This window comes from Eschscholzia californica, unplaced genomic scaffold (assembly GCF_041429995.1).
Source record: "Eschscholzia californica isolate CP2 unplaced genomic scaffold, dmEscCali1.0.p SCAF_6, whole genome shotgun sequence".
Taxonomy (NCBI): Eukaryota; Viridiplantae; Streptophyta; class Magnoliopsida; order Ranunculales; family Papaveraceae; genus Eschscholzia; species Eschscholzia californica.
This window is the reverse complement of record NW_028238483.1, coordinates 30,190,385-30,217,069: the sequence shown is the minus strand read 5'-3', so window position 1 is coordinate 30,217,069 and position 26,685 is coordinate 30,190,385. Positions and strand designations below refer to the sequence as shown.

The following is a 26,685-nucleotide window of genomic DNA, read 5'->3' as shown; positions in this document are numbered from 1 at the left end:
AAAACTGAAACAAAAATTCCCAATGTCAACAGAATCTGCCACAAAACTCGAACCAAGAGAACAACCAGTTTCGACGCCAACTCAGACTTCTATAACCTGTAACCTCCTTAAGATTTTCTTATTCCTAGTGGTACCTCACCGGAATTAGAATTTCCTTAACTATTCTGTTGTGACGTACGTAAATAAGAAGAGAGTTCACCGTAATACTCAACAATCTGTGTTGATGATCAACAAACTCTTTTGTCCTCTCTGCAATCTGACCCCAAGAAAATCTATAACTCAAATCTATAAATGATAACAAACACAAGCTCCCAGACCCAAAACTCAAACGATATCTTTCTAATGAGAATAAAGTCCAAACAAAAATCTGAGCAATTTCAAAATGTGTTGGATAATGCATTTACGATGCTAAAAAATCTTACTATGTGCTATGAACACAACGAACCAACCTCTTCTATTCTCCTCTATCCAGTTTTACGTACCAACTCTGAACTTGATTGAACTTATATCATTTCTGAAACTCCAAACTTACGACATTTAAAAAAGTCAATCTAACTAAACTTTATAAACAAACTAGATCCAACTCTTCATATCCCGAATCTAACCTATAATACCATGGAGTGAAACTGAGGTTAAACAGTAATATGTGCAACCATAGAATAAGATGACATATATGTTTCCTCTTCCCGCATCAAACGCCTATTCAGAAGCAAACTCTGAAATATGAACAACCGAACAATAAAACTGAGGTACCATCTTACAAAATAATCGATGAACATTCTATAACAATAACTATTCTCGATACGAGAAGATAAAGAATGAAGGCCTCTATAGTCTATATATAAGAATAAACTATCGTTGATCCTATATCCTTACAAAAAATATTGTTGCCTCGATAACATAAGAAAATGAAGAATGAGGACATCTATCATTAGACAGGACAATGTTATCGTCGACACTGTAATTTCAAGAAAAATGTAGTTGTTGACGATAAGATGAGAAAATAAAGATAGAAGGACACTATAACGTCTAACAAGTCATAGATAAACCTACCATCGAGAATCGTTCTGCAATTACCTGAGAACCTTGAATATTTCTAATAACAAACATTGTCTTAATCAATAGAAAAGACGAAGAAACAAGACTGGCGTTTTAGAGAGGCGGGGATAAAAAATTTCGCTGATTGTAGTCTGTTCAGGTTCTTCACTGAACAGACCTTCGTACATAAAGACCTTCAGTGTTCTTTCTTTCGTTATATTGTCACGGAACTTCTTGCTTGTGCAGTTATGGGACCTTTACTGAACTTGGCTGGCCCGAGGTACTAATTAATTGTGTGCTCTTACTCTTTCACTTGATTGTATTTTTGTTACTTTACATACTTTCTTATTCAAATTGTTTCTGCAGGTTTATTAATGAACGGATGGAGTTTCCAGTTCTTTCTCATCCTAATAAGTTTACAAAAGGAGGTACTCCTACAGCACATGATGCATCACATCACAAACAAAATGGCACATCAATGAGTACTTCAGCTCAATCCTTAGGAACACAAGATCCTTTTGTTAGTGGAGTTGAACTCGTGCAACTTAAGCATGAGAACTCTATCATCACAGATGAACCTGTGAAGAAAAGAGTGAATGGAACAACTAATCAAAAGGATCTGTTGCTCTATATTGATGCTCGGTCTTCCCGTTCGTGGAATTCTCTCCCCTTAGATTCTCAAATTACTGCCAGCAGAGAGATGCAAGGACACCACTCTAGAGGAGAATGGGGTGTTATGCTAGATAGAGTTTCTCACTGAAAGACTCAAACCCTTGCTCCAGAACATTTTGAAAATATGTGGAAAAAAGGAAAAAATTATAAAACACAGGAAGGTGACAACAGGTTGAACAAGCAAGATGTACAAATCCGGGAGTCATATGTCACAAAACTCCAAGGTCATACCCAAACAGAAGACGAGAAATGGAGGACCCAGCATTTATTTTGCCGAAAAGTGAACTTCTCTTCCAGTTAATGGTCTAGCAGGAAAAATTCGTACCCATAATCATCAAAGCGAGTTAAGTTACTGTCCCGTTACTTTCAAACAAGATCACGAATTGCAGTATCATCAATCCGTTTGGCACAACATCATAAAATTCTGTTTCCCATGATTTTAGGTTTCTTTTGTTTGGTCATTTGCTGAACATATTTCGGAAAAATTGAAACAATCGGATCACAGAATGGTGCTGCGCGATACCAGGAGGATTATGGGAAGTTTAGGTCATGGAAATAGAGTTCTCTGGATCTTTACAAGGTAATACCTAATTTCTCTTACCGAGTAGTGAAACTAAACAATCGCCATTCTCCTTGCAAATGTGTTCTTGATGGCGAGTGACCTATTTTATTTCAAGAAAGTGCTATGGCCTAGATACCTAGCCATTTTACGATTGTTGGTCTTTTTTTCTACTTTTTTCTCCTCTCTATTCTGATTTCTTCTTTTCATTTTCTTTTTCTCAGAAGCAAACATTAGAGAGTTTGAATAGATAAGTCTTAATAGGTTTCCTCAACTCTATTATTAAATGATTTAAGCAATTACGCTCCCTGTCGTGGACCAAATTAGGTAACATTATATTTTTATGACGAATGTGCAGCATGAATTGGTACGTGTGATCTATCCAGTATCCATTGTTTTATGGATCTTGTCAAAAAAGGGCACACATATGAAGGTAAATTTAATAAGGTTTCTTTCTCAGCGGTCTCTTTCTGAATTTCCCAAATTGATATTCCCCAAACAAGCACCATCTGATGTTTATCTCGAACTCATTCATGTCGCAAGTAGAAGTTTTTTAAATTGCTTCCATGCAGACCAAGAGATGATGCACCTAACAGATCTCCAAAAGCTAGAAGGCATTCTTTCACCCTCAAATCTTGAGGTAAAACGTTTTTGCCGTTCTCTTCATATGCTCTTCTTCATCTTTTAATTAGTTAAGTCTTTACTCGTTAGCTTCACAAATTATGCAGGAAATGGAATTTGCGCAATCTGTAAGGAAGAACAAAGTCAATATTAAGATATGTCAGGTGGTTCATTAATTCTTCTACATTTGGTTTTCAAAAAATCTTGGTGGACAATATTGTTCATGTTTGGTATGTTATTACATCCTTAAGTATTAGTAAATCTATCAAAGATGTGTTTCAAACTATACAGTAGTTATAGATTTGGTATTTACACCATCTGTTACGCTATTTAATTGACTGAAAAACAGGTCATTTTTCCTTAAAATTGGCAGTTACTGTTCTTTCTTTTTATCTCCTATTTGAAATGACAAGTTTACAATCTCCATTCAGTTATACTCCTTTAATTCTTTGCCATCTTTATATAATCACTACTTGGCCAGGTTCGACCAAGTACTGATAAGTGTTGTGTTTTTCAACTTTCAAGCTGCAAGGATAAGTGTTTGATTTAGTTATTTGGATGTGAAGTTTATAGAATATAACTGGAAGCTTCCTTCTGATGAACCACCGTCGAGGAAAGGTAGTATCTTACTTCAATTTCCTTTTAAACGATGGCAAGGATTGCATTTATTGCTTTAATCTTTTCTTTTGTGTTTAGTTTCTCGAAAAACAAATAATGTGGTGAATTCCCTCAACATAAATTTTCAATGTTTTCTATATGCTCACTTTTGACCGATATAAAACTTGTAAAGTTGGATTATTTGAACTTTTCAGCCAAACTTTATCCGTGGATCAATAAGAGTGAAGTTAGTATTAAGTTTGGATAGTGAGTTATTCTATTTTTTTTCATCTATTTACACTAAGATAACATAAATGGTTTCCAAATTGTTTAATCTCATTTTTAACTAGGCTATTGTGTACAGACGGATCATGAAAGAATCCCCACATGAAAATGGGGATGAAATTTTTGAAGGACCCTCATGCGAAAGAACTACTTGTTAGGCCTTTGAATTTCGAGCATGGGATGGATGCAATTAAATATATACACAAATATATCTATAAGAGTGGAAATAATAATACATCGGTAATCGAAGCGACAGACGAGAGTAAGTAATACTACGATTGTATTGGGTTTTCTTTGTAATAAAGATGTTAAGTTAACGGTTCTACCCAATTTATTCAGTAGGAAATGCCCCTTATACAACGTGAAGAAAACATCAACAAACAATCTAATTTTTTTATACCAGAAATCCCAAATTGAAACATACCAATGTAAGATATATAAAGTTTTTACCAAAACTCATATCACAAAAAAAAAAAATTGTTGTTGCAGTATTCATCTACAAATGTTGAATTAACATCTTATATTACAAAAGAGATGCAGTAAAAATGATGAATACGTGAAGAATACTTACAAACATTACCTTACAAACGCCACAGGTAATTTTGTCATAAATTTCACTTGTAAAAGCTTTCACTTCTCAAGCCCAAATCAGCAAATCGGGTTAATGCTACAGTGTCATTCCAAGATGAATCATTGCCAAGGCAGGGTATATCAGAACCATCTCATGAATTTTCCGTCTCCCAGACCGTAAATAGAAGTCTGGATTTTTCAAATTGCACGCCCACAAACTCTGAGGGTTTACATCAAGACGAGAAGCACCATACATCAATGGTACCAGCTCTTTTGCAAGTTACTGTTTTACCTTGGTTCACATTTGCAGTAAACAAGAACAAAGATGTTCTTGCAGCTACAAGGAAGAGAATTAGTGTCTGCGGGAAGTACGACTGCAGTTGGATGTACACTTTCTACTCCTTTCACCAAGTTGCAGAAAAGAGTGTAGGGTGGATAAGCCAAGGAAGTAAAGTTAAAAGTCGTGAATACGTTCCTAATGTTGTCGTTGAAATGAAAGTCACCAGTGCCCAGTGCTCAACTAAGCATAGAAATAAAGATCAATGTATGGTGAGAGAATTCATATTATTTGGTAATCAACCCGGACAAAGAGGTGAAGATACACGACATTTCGAACACAAAAGTGAGCTTGCAGCCGTTATTGTAAAGGTCCCAAGAGAAACCACTGGCACATCACCAAGTGGTGGGTCTGAGAATGATAATTCTGCAGATTCATATAAGATGAAGTTGTCGGATTTCCTGCCAGAAGAGACCTCCTGCTCCAGCTCACCAAGTACGGTTGTTTTACTCCCAAGTGGCTTTCATGGGTTGCCAGCCAGCGAACGACCTTCACCACTAATTCATCGTTGGAGATCGGGTGGAGTATGTGATTGTGGTGGTTGGGATGTTGATTGCAAACTAAGAGTTCTTTCCAACCAGGAAGAACTCTGTGAAAGCTCATGCAAATCCAAAGCTTTTACAGCATCAGAGCAATTTCATTTTTTCGTTGAGGTATTTCTACCTCTACTCTTACCTTTACTGTCCTCCATCTTTCCATTTTATCTCGACTATAGTTTTATCTGTAAGAGTTTTAAGCATCCTCGGTTCTCCCTTTTCTATATTTGAGAATTTCTTTCATTCTAAACTTCAATTTTATGTCTCAAAAGATTAATTTCCATAAGAAATTTTTCATAGTATCAATTAGCTAAGTATTTCGATGTTATGGTATCCGGGATGATAAAAGAGAAGAACTATATTAAAATTCTTCTTAAAAAATTTCCACAGGAAGGAGTTAAAGAGCAGAAGCCATTTTTCAGCTTGACCACTTAGAAGAAGGGTATCTATTTAGTTGATTTCAATACATCTATCTCTTCATTGCAAGCCTTCTCCATTTGTATAGCTTTCCTACATAGTAGAAATCTTGCTGATCTACCGGAAAACGGGTAACCTTCTCGGTGAGACAACTTCTCGGGAACCCATAACGATGAAAACTAATATCATGAAGGATGCAACATCAATTGATTGGACGAATATATCAAATTCTGCCTCTTTTCCACCTCATTCTCCTTTTGCAAGGGTTTAGTTACTCAGAAGGTGCTATCAGACTTCGTCTATCTAGTCGTAAGTAAATATATTTAAATAGCAAAGTGTTCAAGGACCTAAACAGGTATTCCACAGATGTACTCAAATCAACTTAAATGCAGAAAATTGCAAATGTAACAATTAGTGAATAACCAGTTCCAAATCAAGATAAGGAACTTCTTATTTACAGTTTGTCTGGCAATTGAGTCTAAATTTGCTTTCATATCCGTAGTAATAGTGCTCAATCTCTATTGGAATGTGCATAGTGAGACAGTCTGGTAAGAAGAACCCTTTGCTTTTTTTTGTTTATGGTATTAGTTTGTAAAATCGGCAGCAAGAATGCTTATATATGAAGTTAATAATCTTGAATTCCATATTTTGTCCCTTTGCTACTTTTGCTTTGAGAATTCAATATCGTAAATAATCTCGTCAAAGAACTTCTTAATTTTTTCTTTTGCTCATAGATCCTCTCTCGAATAAGAACAATGCCGAGAAGAAAACAAGAAAAGACAATCTCAAAGAGAAGAAAAATAAGGTATAAAACTCTTCTTAACTTCACATTAATATAAAACTACTAACTACAGATATTTTAGGACATTAAGAACTCAAGATCACAACCACATCAGTGAGATCGAATCCAGGTCGGTTTATGGAGAAAACCTAAAAGCTAGGAGATACCCGTCTACTCAGTCAATCGAGGAAGAGTGTCCCTATTCCTCTGCCTCTTTTTAAAAGAGAATGCCTCCAAACCACTTTATCGAGGGTCTTTAGGGAGGTCATCTACATTTCTCTTTATCTAATAACATGTAAAATATATGTACAACACAAAAAGGTCTCATGGTTAGATAAATTTGTAGTCTTCGTCGTCACCGTTTGTTGAGTTGTTTGATGAATTTGTAGAGTCTGAATCATCGAAAGCAACTTTCTTCGATAAACCAACTTTAACAGGATGGACAGTTTGAGGTTTAAATGGCACACGTATATTACTCGAAACAACTTCACACCCATCTTGTAGTTCTTTCCTGAGAACAAGAGGAGGCAAGAAACAATCCATGGATAATCCCTTTATGTTAAAATCTACCTCTACAATTGTCCAAACTTCTTCCATTCTTGTTCTTGAATGGGTTTCAGAGTTCTCGTTGAATCTAAACAATGAAACAGTTGTTCGACCGCCATGTGCGATGTTAATTCCATCGACATGACGATAATCATGGATCAAAGATTCCATGGTGGTTTCCCAATAGACACTTTCATCACCTGTAGAATTCTTTATCCTGAGGAGGTGAATGTCTTCTAGCTGAACAAGTAAACCAGTTCTTTGGCTGAAATAACCCCAAACTGTATGACGCATGATCTCTACATAACTGCTGCTTCTATCTTTCAGTGTGGTTTGTTCAGCTTCAAGTTTTAGTACAAAACAGTCTTCATTGTTTATAGCTTTCTCTCCTATGCAGATCGAATTCAAAAATAGATTGGCTGTCAACTTTGGATCAAGACCCTGTTTCATAACATAACCTAAATTAAAACATCTTCAATATATCCATTTTTTTTATCGTCTATTTTGCATTTAAAGATCTATCAGTTATATGTGTGATTAAATTTATCAGTTCTGTATATGACTTGACCGGGGCCCTCGTAAGAAAATGTCTATATAGACGTGTTGTCATCGATGCCTTAATCAGTAGGGCCAGTTAGATGGATCATATGTTTATATCAAATTGGGACCCATCATCATCGATAGCTTTATCTTTATCCTTTTCTTTCTTTTAACAGGGAAAGAGCTTTAATAACATAAGAATACTATATTGCCCGAAAATGTGGCCATCGAGGTATCATAGTTGGTCAAGAGACCAAACACATTTCTATCTCTTCATAACAGTGCAATATAAACACCTCACCAGTTCATATCATTAAAATCATCTCTTGCATGGGTTTTATATTGTAATTGCCCTTTTTTTTTCTCAACATACTATGTAATTTTAAATCAGATATAAGAGTGTCTTTTCAATTTTTGGTAAAAACTTTATACCCATCAAATAGGTTATTTCCCTAATGGCCCCCTACTTTGTGACCAGCTTCCCGCCTGGCCCCCTACTTTACAAGAAATACCCATATGGCCCCCAAAAACCGTTAACTTTAACTTTCCGTCACTCTCTCTCCTCCATCTCTTTTTCTCTCTCTGCCATGTCACGCCACCTCATCTAGTAGGCCACCTCATCACCATCTCCGGCAGAGGTCGCCGGCCGGCCAAATTTCCGGCCGGCGACCTTCAAACTAAAAAAAAAAAAAAAAATTTTTTTTTTTTTCTCTCTTCCTCTCTCTCTCTCTAAAATTACTCCGGCGAAGGGAGACCTTCGCCGGAGTGGTCTGTTCTTTAATGAACAGACCAGGTCTGTTCTTCACTGAACAGACCTTGGTCTGTTCTTCAATGAACAGACCGAGATCTGTTCTTCACTGAACAGACCTTGGTCTGTTCTTCAATGAACAGACCAGGTCTGTTCTTGAAGAACAGACCGAGATCTGTTCTTCAAGAACAGACCGGCGAAGGTCTCCCTTCGCCGGAGTAATTTTAGAGAGAGAGAGGAAGAGAGAAAAAAAAAAAAAAAATTTTATTTTTTTTAGTTTGAAGGTCGCCGGCCGGAAATTTGGCCGGCCGGCGACCTCTGCCGGAGATGGTGATGAGGTGGCCTACTAGATGAGGTGGCGTGACATGGCAGAGAGAGAAAAAGAGATGGAGGAGAGAGAGTGACGGAAAGTTAAAGTTAACGGTTTTTGGGGGCCATATGGGTATTTCTTGTAAAGTAGGGGGCCAGGCGGGAAGCTGGTCACAAAGTAGGGGGCCATTAGGGAAATAACCCTTATATGAATATTGTTCATATAATTTTAATAGAGAAAGAATATCCAAAAGAAGAAAGACATCCAAAGAAGATGAAAGAAGAAACCAAATCATCATATATATTTAGATAATTCTATTTTATATTTATTATATTATTATTTATAGAGGATTACATTTCCTTCATCGTATAATAACATTTGAGATAAAAACTAAAAACACAAACATAAACTCAAACCCAAACAGAAGAGACAAACTCTAAACACAGAAGACACAAACATAAACTCAAACCCTACAAAGAGGACAAGTTACTTTGGTTGAATCCGCTCAATTATGCAATTGTAGTGAAATGCATGTGAACATTTCAGAGCTCTTATGTCATCTTCATCCTTCATATCTTCTAAACGAAAGTTGATGATGAATCATAATTTTTACCTGGCACAAGTTAGGAAAACTTACATTAATGTACTCGATTATAATGTTTCTAAAGAAAATATTTATATCTTCAAAACTTGAATGTGTTTTAAGATATTGATCTCTAAAAAAAATATGAAGAATAATTTGTAATTTAACTGGCACAAGTTAGGAAAACTTACACGTGTTCCGCTCATTGACTCCAACAACACCTAATTGATTCCTAGAATCACAAACACAAAAATGTGAAGTCAAGGGTTTGTCTACCTATCACCTAGTGCTAGTTGACATCTTTGCTAGCAACTAAGAGATATTTATATATCTTTGAAAACCAACATCAAGGAACTCAAAATCTTAAACAAATGAAAAACAAAATCTTCCAACAAAAAAGAAAATGAAAAACAATAACTACTCAGACAAGATAAACATTCAAACAAATAAAATAAATAAATAAATAAATAAATAAATAGATATACTCACAATGACACACAAGATTTACAAAGATTCAAAGGAAGACTTGCGTCCTCTTTGAGCTGATCTATAGAAAGCAAATCTTCTACATAAGGAAAGTATTGTACATAAATACTCTTGCGTACAAATTTCGTACGTGCCCACATTTTTATAGCCTTAGATACATTCTTCTAATCAATCTCGATGGTCTTATTTAGAATATCGAGTTTTCCTCTCCGTGACCCTTTACTATCTATGTGGGACTATTCCGAACCCGCGTGAATAAAATATATTTACTTAGTTTAGAAGAAAATACCAATTGTCTAGAAATATGAGATTTGTCCAACTTAAAATAGACAAGTTAATTGGGTTTGACTCGACTACGCATTCACAACAGCTGGGCAATGAGATGATAGGAGAAGAAATGCTTCTCTCTTCTCTTATCACAAATATACGATATACGTACAAAATAACGTCTATGAGCAAGGAATTCCATATGAGAAACACTCATTTAACCCTTGAACTATTTCACTTCAATTTTTTCCTATCAAATGTCGATTTAGAAAGATTTCCGACTTAATATAACTATCAAACTCCATAGAACGAAAAAAATACAGAGACACTAATTACTTAATTAGTTTTCGTTATTCTATGCACTTTCACATAATTATAAAAAGGAGGACATACACTTTTTTCAAAACTTGGTATTTATCGATGACCGTTCACATAAGAATCAAAACTATCAACCAAATTAGTTTCTTTTTGTTAAGAGAACCAAATTAGTTTTAAAGGCCAAGAAGGAAATATTAAGAGGTTAATAGTCTGACAAAAATAAGTTTTAGTCTAAATGTCTTTATTGGTTCTACCTCCTATTTTTTATGAAGAGAATGAATATTTCTATGGAAGGATCAGAAAAAAAATCGGTCCGGATCTCTTGCAGGAATGATTTGGAAGATCCAAAACAAAAAATAGTGGTATTTGCTAGCAACAATACTCCCATTTTGTTTGTTTCCGATTTCAAAAAGCAAAAAATGTATGTGATCTTTGTATGTGTGAAAAACGTGTATGAACTATTTGTAGTTTTATTTTAAATTCATTTCTTTTGGAAATTATAGGTTGGTTCCCTATATATAGGAAATCAACCTGATTTGGGTTGTTGGAGTTAAATCCAAAGACCGGGGGACTTTCCCACATCACCATTGAACCCAACGATCATGTGGGGAAGGCCCTCAGTGGACTCTCAACTCAGCCCACAAACACCCCGGGTTGGATTAAGGGTTTGAGGCCCAACATTTGAATTGTGGGTCTCAGCCTCTTAGGGTTGGACTTGCTCTTATCTTTGTAGTCTTTTGGTTTAAATATGCTTTATTATACCGTCTTTGTTTAATCAGTTACAAAGTCTACAACTTTTGTGCATCTTTTAGTTCAATAACTACTGTCAATCTATGTATATATTTCCTTACTTTCTGAACCACTTAAATCTGAAGCCACAAAATTTGAACCACAAGTAAAATTGAAGTCATTATTCTAAACGTGAAATATCGTTGTATCCATGTTATGATGATTTATTTTTAAAAAAAATTGTAACTGGTGGATGGTTGTTTAAGTTGAAGGATCCAGATGAGTTTCAGAGAAAGATATGTTTTTTTTGTTTTGGAATCTCACTACTGAATATATTTTTCTGTAAAAAGGTTAATTGTTAAATATGTATTTAACCTGTCTTTTTGTTTGATACATAACGTGATAAATAATTTCATTCACATGAATTGCAATAACTTAGAAGTGTATTCAACCCGTCTTTTTATTCGTAAGGGGCATTTCCCCCGCACGAAGTGCGGGGGGTTATGCCTAGTTATATATAATCCTCAACAATCTAATTTCATATTTGCGTGGTCCACTATATGCATTATTGTACGTTTTATTAACATTTTCTTTACAATATGTACAAATGTCATTGTTGAATCACGTTTGTGATGCTGGTATGTCGTTGTGAAAGCAGTCATACTTGCCTAAGACGACACCCGAAGGGTTGAAAAAGAAAAGAGAAGAAGAGTTAAAGAAACTGCGAGGGGACGGGACAGGAGAGAGAAAGACATTTGAAAGGATATATGATTATGATACGTACAATGACCTAGGTAATCCAGACATAAGTGATAATCTCGCTAGACCGATCTTAGGTGGTCCTGTTCATCCTTACCCTAGGCGTTGCAGAACTGGACGTCCTCCTAGCACGAAAGGTATATACTACCCATGCCCATCACTAAGTATACCTATGGTTTTTTTTTTTATTTACCTTTTTTAAATCTTTTTAACAAATCGTAATCTATTTGTGAAAATATATTTCTTTACATTTTAGGTAATTAGGGTTAAATTTATTAAAACTCTCGATCGATCTAATTGTGTCTGTATTTGTGTGTGTGTGTGTGTGTGGACGGAGTAGATCAATTCACGGAATCGAGGAACTTACTATTACCACCATATGTACCAAGAGATGAATCATTTTCAGAAGTAAAACAGGCAACATTTGCAGTCAAAGCTTTGCAATCTGTACTACAAGGGTTGATTCCTTCATTAGAGAGTATAGTACAGGATAAAGATATGGCTTTTCCTTACTTCACTGCCATTGATACTCTCTACAATGAAGGAGTTCTCTTACCCAGTGACCAAAAAGATGGTATTTTTAATGGTGTTCTTCCTAGAATTGTCAAAGCTGTTGATGACAAAGGAAGTGAAATCTTACTCTTTGAACCTCCTGAGTTGTTAGACAGTATGGAAGATCAAGTATGTTTAAGTCATAGGTTCGAATTGATCCAAGTTCTACTAAGACAATGTATAGTTGTGGATAAATCTTGGCCGCCCGAATAGCCAACTCTACCAAAATCCAACGACATTCAATATATAATAAACCCTTTGTTACCCTCTCTCTATCTATCTGCCTGAAACGGACCCATTCAATGATTCATTCCCCCTTGATCTTCCATCTCTTCCTTTACTGAACATTTGCCTCCTCTGGATCTCAGAGGTTAGTTTTACTTCTCTCTAACTTTCTCAATCTCAGTATCGATTCTATTTTCTCTATTTCTCTCTAAAGCTTTCTATATCTCCAAGGTTAGTTTTATCTCTCACCAATCTCTCTCAATATCGATTTCTATTTTTGTCTCTCTAAAGCTCTATCTAATCACTCTCGGACTAATCAGTCAATTCACCATCACTAAAAGGAAGATTTTAACAGGAGGAGGAGATCATAGTGACACAACATCCATCAGTGATCCTGCCTACTGCTGGATACGATCACACAATCCGGTTTTGGGAAGATAAGAGTGGATGGTGTTATCGTACTCTTCAACACCCTACTCTGTAAGTTCATTTATTAGTTCAAATTTCCCACTTCTTTTCTTAATAAATGAGTATATATTGTGAGTTTGGATCATTAGGGTTTATGGGTTTTGCTCATTTCCTGATATTTATTGGGGGTGAATTCTTTGCTTTCAGAATCTAGCTTTTACTTAATAAGATTTGTTGTTATCTTGTGTATTTATTTGGATAGACTATTCGAAAACAAAAAGTGATCCTTTTCTACATTTCTGTGTAGCAGCAACAGGAAATCCGAATATTCGACTTTATGAAGTTAATTCGAGGAGCCCTCAACCAGTATGTTTTAATCACTTGATATTATCCATCTTTTATCAAAGTTTTGTTTTTGGCATGAACTTCATGATTTTTTCTTGGTTTATTCTAGGTGATAAGCTGTTATATTCATTCCAGTAGGCCTCAACCAGTATGTTTTAACCACTTGGGATTTATCCATCTTTTATCAAAGTTTTGTTTTTGGCATGAACTTCATGATTTTTTCTTGGTTTATTCTAGGTGATAAGCTATTATATTTATTCGAGAAGGCCTCAACCAGTGTGTTTTAACTTTTAACCACTTGGGATTTATCCAACTTTTATCAAAGTTTTGTTTTTGGCATGAACTTCATGATTTTTTCTTGGTTTATTCTAGGTTATAAGCTATGATTTTTCTTGGGATTCCAATGTGATGGAAACAAGATGCATTCAGGTTCTGAAGATGGCACGGTTAAGATTTGGGATTTAAGGGCTCCTGGCTGTCAAATGGAATATGAAAGTCGTGCAGCTGCAAATACTGTTGTTTTGCATCCTAATTAGACAGAGCTTATAACCCATCTATATCTCCTTGTGTTTCTACTGTAGTTAATATAAGTCTTGATTTGCAGCTGGATGCTTGTTGATGATTAGTTGATCATTTGAGCTGAATTACGCTAAAAAATGGCGCGTGGAAGCAAGATGAGGGGGAAACTCCGGTTTAGCAAACTCTATACGTTGTCCTTTACGCAACCTGAAGAAGTAAACATACAAAAACAATCTATAAAGTCTTAGAAAAAATTTAACTAACAATTAATTAACCAAGTAAAAACCTAAATAAAAACAAAAAATGCATCCGACCATAATTAAAAAGAATTTGACCTTTTTTTTAAAAGGTCAGGTTACCCAAGAATATAACCATTAATTTTTGTTAGAATATCCTCTACCTCCACAAATATAAATATACAAACTTTTACAGGAGTTACATTTGTCTCAACGAATGCTGAAAATACTTTACCGAAAAATGGGGTTAAGGGGGAAATCAAATTGAAGATAATATTTACAACAAACATACAACCTAACCACCAATTCTCCGACCTGATAGTATTTAATCCAACATAACCCTTGGGATTTGTTGGAAGTAGTTTCGAAAAAAAAATAGCAGAAACGTTCTGCTAAAGGATCAAGGATTCCAAACGTCCTTGTTCTTGAAATATTTCTTCAAGCCTCTCAACCTGAACAAAATAGAAACAGTGAAAATTGTCAAACTATGGTCTTACAAGAAAATAAAAATTATAGTTTTAACCAAAATAAGACTATCTTTGTGTAAAAGAGACATGCAAGTTTCTTTATTTGTCTTGAATGTCATTAACTTGCCCAAGTTATTTCTCTCACTGGTTTTCACCTTAATTTTCGAATGAGGCTGGTCCATGACCTATATTTTATAGTCTTACAAAATTGAAAATTGAGAAACATAACCTTGTTGTTTCGATCCTTCAGCTTTGGAAGCAGCTTACTTAAAAGAATCATTTTACCTATATACAACATTGAGAATACACCAACTTGTCATGAATTGAAGTTACAAAAAATAAAACATAGATATCAAAGAACAATAAGAATTATAGAAGAAATAACATACTTGTACTTGTAATAAGATGATCCCTAGTAGTGTAAGGAGGACCAAGTTCAGGTCGTCGAAATAGGCATGGATGATTGCAACATTTTCAGAGTTGCATTGCTATGTTCAGCAAACGCTTAGGCTCTCCAGCAGCGTTATCAACTTCTAGCCTCCTACAAGAAAGCACGATAAACTGCACAAACAATGAAGACATGCCGACTTTAAGTATTGTATCTTTTGTGAAGGCAACCCTTTCTATACATTAGATTTCAACCTTTATAGTAGAAAGGACAGGTGATACAAAGTCCAGATATGAAAAGGTTCTTGAATAAAACTCAATCCTAGAATTAATGCATCACGAAGAGAAAAAAAAATGAGAAGCCTGTTGCTCGTCATTTTAACAAGACATTTGAAACCATTCCTCACATGTTTAAACCGAACTAAACATCTTTGGAGGAAGAGAGTTAAGGAACGACCAAAGATCATGTAGATTGTTCTGGACAAATAATGATATCAAGTACATTTGGTTCCATGAGAAGAATTTCCGACAAAAGGATTTCTACCATCACATATCTAGTGTTAGTTTATAACCTTTTGGCAAACTTAGAAAACTCGTTCCCTATAAAGAAAAACAATATTTCCACACATAAAATAAGAGAAGGATTATATTCATATTTGAACCAAGGCTCAGACAGAAGAGTAGAAAAGGGATGACCACATTGTAGAAATGAAAGAATGTTTTATATAACTCAAAGTAATGTTATGCTTTCATAGAAATTTGAACCTGGTAATGGAGAAACCCATTTCTTGTATAATAGAGTTGAGTACTGAAATGTAGTGACTTAAGACGATTGTCCTTCGAATAATCAGAATTCTACATCTTTTACTGAGCCTTATTGACCGAGATAAATCAGACACCGAGTGCTTAATTTCTTGCCTTGCATTTTTAGCATGAACCGGCCTACAAAAACAGGTTGTTATTGCTTGTCGGTACTCGATGAATGTAAACCAGCTATTTTACCAAAGAAGATTTAATTAAAAGAAATTCTCAGTTGTAAATTCTTTAGTTCATGGTCTTATTAATAAAAAATCATGCCATATAGAACTTACTTGAACAATTGCAAAAATCATAGGAACATCTTTAACCAATGATAATTGTCCTTAACCAGTCACACCAATAGTAGCATACATATGAGAAATTTTTGTTGGTAGCAAATCCATAAAAAGTGGAATCTTCAGGTATGATTGTCGAGTCAACCTTTTTAATTATCCGACACTAAGACCCTCTCCCAATGGAATAGGATCATGGGTCTGAAGAAGTAATTGTGTTAGGCGATAAATTAGAAACATTTTGAACGGTAATTACTAAAAGAGTTTGTAATTCCTCTATAAACCTTCCTGATATTGATCACCAGGACACTCAGTGGGGTTCCAAAAGCTCCAACAGTCTAACTTATGTTATTTTGAAAGATTTACATTCTTATTATGAGATATCAATTGGATTTTCTGCTCATCTACTCTTTCATGACAGAAGAAAATTATCTATGCCTCTATGATATTAACCACTCAAACAACACAAAACCATCTACCCTACATTTTGAATATCTTTTGCCTAAAAATACAAATATTAAATCCATAAATCTAGCTAGATTTGAAACAAAACCCTGAAATTTCAAAACAAACTTATAAATTTCAAAATTTAAAAACTGAATCCTCAATTGAGCTTTGGTAATCATAGTATTGTTAAGGTTTAAAAATGTTGAGTTGAGATGCATAACGGACACAGTAAAAGAAAATCGAAAATGAACTTAGATAAAATAGCTTGTACCGACATCAACAAAAACTTTACTGGCATCACCAGAGTTCCAGTACATAGAGACTTGCAGTAAGTTGAACAAATATTTTCATTAAAACCATAATCAAAGTGAAAAGTTAGTAAAAAGGAAGAAAATACCTCAATCTGCTGTAATTAGACGAAGTTTCCTATCTGTATGTCGAGTTCTCATGACGAATTGAATCAGAAATGTAAGTAACCCTGGATGAGCACTTAATGAAATCGATTTCAATTTTTCACTAAGCCCATTGATTACGAGGGAAGAGGAAAGAAGGTAACGACAGACGTGAAGGATGTAAGCTGCGTTATTTCAATTGAGTTATGCTAAGGGATGGTGGAGTTATACAGGGGTTGTGGGTTAAATTTTGAAGCAAGAATGTAATGAAGGTTAATTGTCTCACCAATACCTGATTTTTTATCCGATTTTGGTGTTTTCTGAAGCACCGTCTAATGGAGGCAAACCCAAATGTATCACCTCGTTAAGCATCGTTATTGCAATACTCAAGGTACCTAACCTGAAAAGAGATCACATTACACGTTTCACATACTACGTCGAACACGTTTTCCAGCAATGAAAAAGTATAATAATACGATAAATAACTCATCTTCTTACTGAGAAATTTTTTGGAGAATTTCATATTTGGGGAGGAAAATAAACATGAAAGGCATAAGCAAAGTTAGAACCACGAACCTTTAAGTCTTTAAAGTATCAAATATTCATCCTTTCAGAAGTATAATCAGAATTCGGAATTTGATATGAACAAATGTTTTATTTACCTAAAGTGCATTTTGAAGATGCCAAATTCTACGTTTAAAAATTTAAACGAATGTAAATAAAACATTTGTTTAAAAATTTAAACAAATGTTTTATTTACCTTAATAAATTTAAAAATTCGTCTCCTGCATTTTTAGGAATCATCTTTGATATAGCTTCCACATTTGGGGTGAAGAATCTATATAATAAGAAAAGAGTATCAAGACGCCAAATTATTCGTTTCTCTTTTTAAATGGACAAAAAAGTTTTGTTTAAGGTATTTTATATAATGAAAATACAGTTTGTAGTAATCATACAGTTGAAACACAAATACACGGTCTAGAAAAACTGGACATGCATAAGCTTTCTTCAGTTATGAACAAAGCTTTGTTATAAGTGCATGTGTGTATTAGGTATGTATTTAAACAAAGTTGTTCCATGGAGGAATTTGACCAAGTAGGTATTGTGGAAATTATTAAAATGGTGAAAAATTAGATTATTTGGTGTTGTGTAATCCATCTGGAACTATCATTGCGAGTAAGCACGGTAACATTTGTAGGAATAATAAAAAAATTGATAGGAATAATAAAAAAAAAAATTATTTAATTAGCCATGTTATAATCTATGGGCTTTACAAATTATGCGCCTAATGTTTGTAATCTATATGTTTTAACCTAAAAATTCATTCACACATTTCATCAAACACATAGGGTGTGCAAAAAAACTTGGATAAGTACAATAACAACAGTAGTGAAGAGGAGTTGCTACCCAGAATAATAACCTAGAAATTATGCGCCTAATGTTTGTAATCTATATATTTTAACCTAGAAATTCATTCACACATTTCATCAAACACATAGGGTGTGCAAAAAACTTGGATAAGTACAATAACAACAGTAGAGAAGAAGAGTTTGTACCCAGACTTACGATAGAATTACCTTAAGATTTTTAATCTCCATTTGAAGTTTTTTATTTACATCTTTAAGCTCCTCAGTTTCACTTCTTAGCTGATTCAAAATACAGATGACATCATTTAGTATGACAGACTTGTTAGTTCTGGCGGGTCTACCAGGTTCCAATGTAGAGCCCAAATTTGCGAACCTGCACAAAGCATAGACACACTTTTCAGCCGAAATACTTCTAAACTGACTCGATTTGTATAAGAAAACATAGCAAAACTGCATAAACCATGATTTTGCTCTAAGGGTCTGAAAAGTCTAGTATATTACCAAAATGGATTTCAAATTTGTGTAAGAAAAAGCACACATCGCGTTCATCTTGTCACTTCGCAATTTTTCGTGACAAGCTTTAGAACCTGCTTTATTGCAAGAATTAGTCCATCCACTGTCCATATCAAGCTTATGTAAATTCACAATACTTGGAAATCTTGTGCTCAGCTTCAGCATGACGTAACTTGTTCTCCGCAGCTAGAACTAATTTTATTTCCTTGTCGTGGCGATCTATAGCTAAGCTGGCAAGAATTTGCCTCTCAATCTTGCCTTCACTTGTACGGAAAACTTCCAAGTGTGTACAGAAGAGATTGATTATCTCCCTGTAGTATCCAGTTATCCTAGGTCAGTTAAATTCTCCTATAAATTTGACAGTAATAGGCTGTAAGAAGCTGAAGATTAAAATAATATCCCTAAAGCTTACCTACCTAGTAAGAAGCTCGATAAGATTAACTTCCCTGCCATGCCATGAGATTTCACCAAGAATACCATTTTTAATCTCCTTTTTCAAGTTTTTCATTTGCATCTTTAAGCTCCTCAGTTTCACTTCTTAGCTGATTCAAAACACGGATGTCATCATTTAGTATGGCAGAGTTGTCAGTTCTGGCAGGTCTCCCAGGTTCTAATGTACGACCCAATTTTGCGAACCTGCACAAAGCATAGACACACTTTTCAGCCGAAATACTTCTAGATTGACTCGATTTGTTTAAGAAAACATAGCAAAACTGCATAAACCATGATTCTTCTCTAAGGGTCTGAAAACTCTAATACATTACTGAAATTGAATTCAAATTTGTGTAAGAAACAGCACACCTCTCGTTCATCTTGTCACTTCGCAATTTCTCGTGACAAGCTTTAGAACCTGCTTTGTTGCACGAATCAGTCCGTCCAATGTCCATTTCAAGCTTATGTAAATTCACAATACTTGGAAACCTTGTGCTCAGCTTTAGCATGACGTAACTTGTTCTCCGCAACTAGAACTAACTTTATTTCCTTATCGTGGCGATCTATAGCTAAGCTGGCAAGGATTTGCCTCTCAAACTTGCCTTCACTTGTACGAAAAACTTCTAAGTGTGTACAGAAGAGATTGATTGTCTCCCCGTATTATTCAGTTATCCTAGGTCAGTTATCCTAAAACAAATAAACTCAGAATAAAAGCCCTATTGATAAAACAGAAAAACTGAAACCATTCCCCATTTCAATACCTCATTGAGATGGTCAGAGAAGTGAATATGTAATTTAGGTCTAAAATGAAATCGTTCAAAAAATCAATTACAAAATCTATATAAAAGAAACATAAAAGTTGTGACACATTAGAGATACAAACACATGATGTCATAATTCATTCAATATTGAAGTCATTGATGAGGAGATTAATGAGGCGTTATCCTTCCGAAAATTGAAAATAGAAATTGGGGGAGACGGGAGTTTAGAATTTGGGGGGGGGGGGGGGTGGGAATAAATATAAAAGTGACTGTTAGAGGATGCTTCTCTAATTAGAATGTATAAGATAATGGGTGAGACGAGAAAACCATAGAAGTTAATTAGGGATTTAGTAATCAGATTTAATGGAGGGTATATAGATAAGTATCATCACCTTCTGTTTTGTGAGAGACTGAGAGCCCTCTTTGCAGCCTCCAAACACCTTGAAATGACATACCAACCTTGAGCACCATTGCACCACAGTCTCCATATTACACAACAACATAATTGAACCAAGTTTTCAGTTTTCTTGTACCTGAATTGAGAATCGTTATATTTATATCTAAGTTTGAAGTACAAACTATATCTCACCAAATGTATGATAAAGCGACTATATATTTTATTCTAATCTTTTACCTAGATTTTCTTTAGAAACTGTTGACGTACCAACCTCGTCGAAGAAGTCCATAATTTTGCTTGATTGGTAACAAATAACGAAAAATTAAGGGGAAAGAACATAAATTCAAACAACACAAACTAAAGATGTTTTATATGAATCCAAACAAAGGGATAAAATTATAAGATCTAGGATGGAGCCTCTAAATGCTCTACAAAGTAGGATGCCCTATATAACATTAGATATAGGTTTGAAAGGTTGCAACACTCCTAAGGCATCTCATATATAGTTTGATAATGTGTTACGAAGGAAACATTCATCATTCAAATAATGAAAAAATATTGTTTTCTTTCTCATGTTATCTTATTCATTTCAAATCTTCAATGACAAAAGTATATGTGGCTTATTTTCTGAACACGGGTAAGTTCTTTTCAATTTTTCATGAGCAAAAGCTTTCTAAATCTTGATCAAATCTTGAAATGTAAATCTTAATCTCCCAACCCTAACAAAAGAAGAGGATAATGGTATGAGTTTAGTTAGGCATTTGATCGATTCCTTCCATGACCTCCTCCGATGTAATCAAACTATTAAAAAACCAAGACATTTCTAACCAGCAGTATGTCTAATTCATAATGAACTTAACAACAAAAACGGAATGGTAACATTTTTCATCTAAAGAAGCTAATCCCGGAGCACCAAGAAGTACATATTAACTTACCAATCAGCTACATATGGAAAAGTAGAAAGAGGTAAAATCAGATTAAGCTCAGCAATCAATGAAAATGAAAGAAATTAATATATTATAATGCAGGGAAAAAGTGTTCAAACGCCTGAATTAGATATACCAAATGTAAGGGGTCCGAGCGTAACCGAAATTATTTGATTTTTTTGCTTCTTCTTCCTTTTCTTTGTCTCTGCAAATCACACAAGAGATGGGTGGTTCCCTATCTCCTTAACTCTATCTCTCTGTCTACAAGAAATCAGGAAACCCAAAGGAGAGGACAATGAATAGTTTTGGAAAAATTAATGGGGTTTCAATCTTTCTAATCATAGATTTAAAATGAACAAAGAAAAATCACTAAAACTTAATTGTTTCAAAGAGGGATATCAATTGAGTATGAAATCAAATGGAGTATTAGATTTTCCACTAAAGATAAATCAAATTAGACACCCTCAATCATCTTAAGCAATTGTTTTCCCTACATTTCCAACACAGTTTAAGATGAACTCACCAAAATAATGTTTGAATCAAAACCCTAAAAAGTAGTGAATCTCAATATTAGATGACATGGAGATAAAAGAAATCAACTAATGAACTTAGGTTCTCTAGGAATCATGGTAAAAAAATATTCAATGAAAGTAATCATTCTAGATGAAAGGGAGATTCAATGAAGTTGTCTGCTTAAGAGAGAAGAAATTCAATGAATCATTCTAGATGAGAGAGGAGGGCTTTTTGTGGTTCGCATGAAGAAGAAATAGAGACGTAACAGAGAGTAAGGAATACGAACTGGTAAATCCGGAAGGTTGTCCCACTCATAAATCTACGTGGCAATCTAGTCATAATCTACGGACATTTATTTTGTCCTAGTCACAAGTATCTGTTTTGTATAATAGATATATATATATATATATATATATATATATGATATACATACATAAATACATATTTACACACAATGTACATTTGTATTATCGGGTGCATGGAGGATATAATTAGTCGGGTTATGTCGGATAAATATTAATGGATCGGGTTCGGGCGGGATGTCGAGTAGCACTTCAAAACCGAGCCAGACCTGTTTATTTCCGGGTCGGTCGATATATATATATATATATATATATATATATATATATATATATCTATTATACAAAACAGATACTTGTGACTAGGACAAAATGAATGCTCTTAGATGGTGACTAGGACAATGTGACTAGGCATACCAAAACATATGATTTGCTGACTAGGACAAAGATTATGACAAATCATAGTCCTCCCTTCTCTTTCATCTATAATCTTAACCTTTAGATCAGTCTTTCACTCATTAATAATTAGTAGTTAATTACTAAATTAGTTTCAAATTCATGAACCTATTAAGCTTCCCAAAGAGCCATTGAGGAAGATCAACAATTGTATTGATTTTATTCAAAATATATCTTAATAAATTTTAATAGCTAACTAATAAATTAGTTGATGTTCCAGAAGTTATTAAACTTCTCAAAGAACGATTTAGGAAGATGAACAAATCTCAGTAGTGATTAATAGTTGATTATTAAATTAATTGTAGCTTCTTGAACCTATTAAGCCTCTCAAAGAAAAATTTAGGAAGATGAACAATTATGTTAAATGTTATGTCCATAAAATATCAATTTAGTATTAGTCAATTCTAATTACTAATTCCGTAGCATTTTCATGAACCAAAATATTTTTCCCATATATAAGAAAGAACCATTTCCCCATACGTCAAAGCAACAGTTGATATATTCATGGAAGGAGAATTGATACAGATCAAGTATTTTATTAATGTTATGCTCATATGTTTTATTCAGTGATGAAAAGTTTCAAACTATCAATAATGATGATGGGTATTTGTTCTTTAGTATTCTTATTGGATTTTTTTTCTATTAGGATGATGAAATATCTAAATGAACAGTAAGAGCAATAACTGATTTTGTGGTATCATATACTGGTACGCTCATACAAGATTGATAATCAAGTAAGCGGATATAATCTCAACAAAAAAAAGAAGTAAGCGGGTATAACTGATTGGTGCAACAGTTGCCTTCTTCCTTTTACTGATTATATAATTGAAAGATTAGGTTTATTGCCTTGGTGGAGACTCATTTTCGTATCTACTCGTACCTTCATGTTCACTCTTGTATTCTGCTTTTAATATTGAGTCATTTCCTCTTAAATCAAAATGAAAAATATATATGAAAATTATATTTCATACCAGAATTTATACTTTGACAAATTTTTTCGTGTTTGTACTCCAAACAAAATTTTTGGTTCCGTTTCTAATAACAAGGTAGAACATGTTACGTATTTATCAATTTATCTCACAATTTAATTTTGTTAATATTTTCTTGTTCTCACTTTGAATTGTTGTGATATGGAGTTGGTTTGATAATCCAACAAACAAGAAAAGAGGGAAAGTGAAGTTACAATTTTTATAATAGCACCCCTTTATGAATTGATGGAGATGCCTTCTATGTCATAGCGAATTTTTGTTTGCTGAATATTATGTGGCTAGAATCGTACAATTCTAATTTTCATGTCTTTTGTTAAGACATACTTTAAAAAAACTTAAACATATGTCTACTACACCTAAGTTGGAGTTTGATTTTTTTTTTTTTTAAATGGGTCTAGATTGATTGTATTAAATTGGACTTAAACCTATAATATGGGGGCAGTTAGCTATCTATAAAAGAAAACTAGAAATATTTTTTAAAAAAAATTGTAAATAGATTTAAACATCAAAATCAAAAAAGTTTTGTAATTTCAAAACTTTTAAATAACTAACGACAAATCTTATACCTCTAGACAACTACACCTATCTTTAGAGGGTATCAGGATACTAATAAAAAAAATAATCGAATATCATGTCTACTTTTTCGCGTTGTTTAAAGGGCATTACCCCGCCAGTAGGACGGGGGGTCATGCTTAAGACATAATTTGATAGCCACATAGACATTTTAAAAGGACAACTTTCCTTTCCTAAAAAAAAAGGCAACTTTCCTCTTTCATGGTTCAAACAGATGTCAAATTTGATATGATTTATTTATCGTTTAGTCCAGACCTTTTAATTGAATCGCACATTAATAACCAAAAGCTTTCGCCCATCTTTCACGGTATGTTCCTCTCCTATGGGTCGATTCATCTTTTGAACTTCTCTCTGTTCAGTTGAATTAACTCTACCCAGTTCTAGGACAAAATGAAAGCTCCTCCGGGTAACTTGGTGACCACACATACATGTGACTAGGACAAACACTATTCATTCAAAACAATCCATTCATTTTGTTGTTGTCCATCTACACTTGATTGTCCCTTCAATTACCTCTTCGTTGTCCCTTCAATTACCTCATTCCCATACCAAACATGACATTTTCCTTCTTCCTCTCAGAAATTCATTTTTCTCTCTCAACAACAAAAACTTGGGTAGCCACACAGACAACTATTCTTCCCTGTTTGTCTTCCTCGCCTTATCAACTCCTAACCGCGCCCAGTGAATCTCAAACACCAAAATCCCTCCCCTCTCGTGCAAGCGCTTCATTGAATATGCACTCTCAAATTCTTTGTCATATCTCTCATTCCTCTCTGTCAATGTCCATCCCTGTCTCTCAAATCCTCTATTTTTTTCACTTTCCCATTTATCCCTTTCATCTAATCCTCCTTCCTTACCTCTTCATCCCCCACTCTCAATTTTTTTGTAATTATTTCATACTTAAATTCTCCGCAATATCTCACCTTCCTCTCACTCTCTCACTCTCTCACTGTCTTAGATTTTATGACATCTTTATCTACTTGCCACGCTGAAATTATTATTGTTTTTTTTTTGCATTTTTAGAAGTACCGAGTATTGGACGAGATTGAGTGAATACTTTCATCCTCCACTTGTCCATAGTTCTTTTTATTTATGACACAACTTGTTTGGGGAAATGACTCAACCAATTGAATTTTATTTTCATAAATTTTGCTTCCTGGTTACCTTTGCTCCTACAGTGTTCCGTGTTTTATTTGATATGTACCGTAATCAACATTTCCAATAAGGTGCAAACTACCTACCTGGTCAAATTCCTCCATGGAACAACTTTGTTTGAATATAGAACTATTCTATAACTGTATCTTGGCTATAATTTACACAGTTTATCCTTCATCCTCTCAGATCTACATTGGAAAATTGATTGTTACCGATTCAAAGCTTCTTTATATAGCAAATGGGTTGTACTCTAATGGGCGTGCAACCGATTCTAACTAAAAGAGGTTGTAGGTTTGATACTCGCAGATTGTTGTTGCCTAAATTTCTTATGTTCCAGTTATATCAATTGCTTACGAGATTATTTATTCTTATGTGAAGTCATTGATGGTGTAACAGGACAACTACTTGAACAAAATTTCGACGTTTTCAATCAAATTTCATTTCGGATAATATATGGCAATGGACAACAATCTCTTCACGTTCTCATTTGGTATGACTTTCTTTTGTTAACTTTAATCAACTGCTTATTATTGATTTCTCTCCTGGATGTATTTCTTCCATTGCAGCGGTAGCAAATGAATTAATTTCATCATCAGATGCAGACAACACCAATGTAGACATGAGGACAAGAAGAAGATTCACTATTAGGAGGGACCCTTTTTTTCGGTATCTCCTGATCACGAGAAACTCTCTCGACTCTTTTCTGATCACTACTTCCTTTGTCTGTCTTTGCTCTGGAGGAAGGTATCGCTCTCCTCCCATAACAACCTTATAGTTCGAATTAGTCTATAAATTTTTGTTTATCAATTAGATTGTTCTTGTAAGCCGTTTTGAGTAAATCATGTTCAAATATATTAATTTTTCACTTGGATGTTCGATTTTGCTTCTAATTGATATTGGTGGTCATTCTGAATACCGATGTCCTGATTATTGTAGTAAACCGCCAGCATGTTAATGCAAAGAGGAGCATGAAAAATAAATAAAAAAATGAAATCCTACCTTTGTTCCTATAAGATCCATGAACTATAAATTGGTAACCTTCCATACATGCCTGCAAATTATATATTTACTGGTTGGGTTATTTAGGTGGGACTTTGCATTCAATATTCATCCGCTTGACCGGTCTTTATTGTTATGTTGAGGCTAAGGAACATTGCATTTGTGGATTTCAAAGATGAAAACTTGACTTATGAAGCAAAAGACAACTAAACAAGTACATATATGTTTTGCTCTTATTACCTTTAATTTTTGTTTGATTAACTTTTACGGTTAGGAAAAGAGAAGAAATTTCTCTTTAGTTTTCCATTTCTTTGGTAACTTAGTAGGGAAAGAAGTCTTCCCCCTAAATTACGTACCAACCTGACATTAAGCAAATTAGTCAAATTTTATTCAGCAACTAAGCCAATATCAACAGATAATAAGGATCAACAAAATGAAGCACAAGTTGTGAAGGACTCGAGTTGTCTACCTGCATAGTTGACCAAAGATGTCGGCTTTACTGGAAACCAAAGTAGGGGAGTCAATATGGGGTCTCTT

At 34.3% G+C, this 26,685-nt stretch overlaps 2 protein-coding genes, 4 long non-coding RNA genes and 1 pseudogene across 11 annotated transcripts; 3 read left to right on the top strand and 4 right to left on the bottom strand.

Moving 5' to 3' along the window:
* The first annotated feature begins 1,220 nt into the window (after nt 1-1,220).
* LOC147533400 (transcription initiation factor TFIID subunit 5-like) lies at nt 1,221-4,076 on the top strand. 5 transcript variants are annotated; one of them, XM_086648742.1, is made up of 9 exons: nt 1,221-1,318; nt 1,405-2,053; nt 2,154-2,290; nt 2,628-2,702; nt 2,842-2,909; nt 2,998-3,054; nt 3,372-3,508; nt 3,703-3,754; nt 3,852-4,076. In XM_086648742.1, the coding sequence occupies exons 1-2, from the start codon at nt 1,287-1,289 to the stop codon at nt 1,796-1,798; spliced, it is 426 nt and encodes a 141-aa protein (XP_086504868.1). In that variant the 5' UTR covers nt 1,221-1,286; the 3' UTR covers nt 1,799-2,053; nt 2,154-2,290; nt 2,628-2,702; nt 2,842-2,909; nt 2,998-3,054; nt 3,372-3,508; nt 3,703-3,754; nt 3,852-4,076. The 5 variants fall into 4 exon arrangements, with proteins under 5 accessions (XP_086504869.1, XP_086504868.1, XP_086504870.1 ...); XM_086648743.1 differs by having other exon boundaries at nt 3,416-3,508; XM_086648740.1 differs by having other exon boundaries at nt 2,998-3,508.
* Nucleotides 3,881-5,767, top strand: LOC147533399 (uncharacterized; annotated as a pseudogene).
* A 684-nt stretch (nt 5,768-6,451) lies between these two features.
* On the bottom strand, nt 6,452-7,522 carry LOC147533398 (uncharacterized). The gene has a single exon (XM_086650268.1). The coding sequence runs from the start codon at nt 7,407-7,409 to the stop codon at nt 6,744-6,746; it is 666 nt and encodes a 221-aa protein (XP_086506394.1). The 5' UTR covers nt 7,410-7,522; the 3' UTR covers nt 6,452-6,743.
* A 5,015-nt stretch (nt 7,523-12,537) lies between these two features.
* Nucleotides 12,538-13,938, top strand: LOC147533397 (uncharacterized). Of its 2 annotated transcripts, XR_015227874.1 has the most exons (4): nt 12,538-12,621; nt 12,768-12,956; nt 13,195-13,250; nt 13,602-13,938. It is a non-coding gene; the product is annotated as an uncharacterized LOC147533397 (long non-coding RNA). The 2 variants fall into 2 exon arrangements; XR_015227873.1 differs by having other exon boundaries at nt 13,195-13,938.
* A 126-nt stretch (nt 13,939-14,064) lies between these two features.
* On the bottom strand, nt 14,065-15,012 carry LOC147533396 (uncharacterized). Its single transcript, XR_015227843.1, has 3 exons — nt 14,841-15,012; nt 14,681-14,736; nt 14,065-14,436 (listed from the first exon to the last, which is right to left on the bottom strand). It is a non-coding gene; the product is annotated as an uncharacterized LOC147533396 (long non-coding RNA).
* Nucleotides 15,013-15,572: 560 nt separating this feature from the next.
* Nucleotides 15,573-18,946, bottom strand: LOC147533395 (uncharacterized). The gene is made up of 4 exons (XR_015227841.1): nt 18,637-18,946; nt 18,346-18,508; nt 16,774-17,168; nt 15,573-15,780 (listed from the first exon to the last, which is right to left on the bottom strand). It is a non-coding gene; the product is annotated as an uncharacterized LOC147533395 (long non-coding RNA).
* A 127-nt stretch (nt 18,947-19,073) lies between these two features.
* Nucleotides 19,074-21,444, bottom strand: LOC147533394 (uncharacterized). Its single transcript, XR_015227842.1, has 3 exons — nt 21,301-21,444; nt 20,234-20,374; nt 19,074-19,190 (listed from the first exon to the last, which is right to left on the bottom strand). It is a non-coding gene; the product is annotated as an uncharacterized LOC147533394 (long non-coding RNA).
* Nucleotides 21,445-26,685: the final 5,241 nt, after the last annotated feature.

Bases quoted from the DNA above. Each gene is read 5' to 3' on its own strand.
- LOC147533400 (XM_086648743.1), top strand. From the start codon at position 1,287: ATGGGACCTTTACTGAACTTGGCTGGCCCGAG. The intron at 1,319-1,404 runs GTACTAATTAAT...TTGTTTCTGCAG, and splicing joins CTGAACTTGGCTGGCCCGAG to GTTTATTAATGAACGGATGG.
- LOC147533398 (XM_086650268.1), bottom strand. From the start codon at position 7,409: ATGAAACAGGGTCTTGATCCAAAGTTGACAGCCAATCTATTTTTGAAT.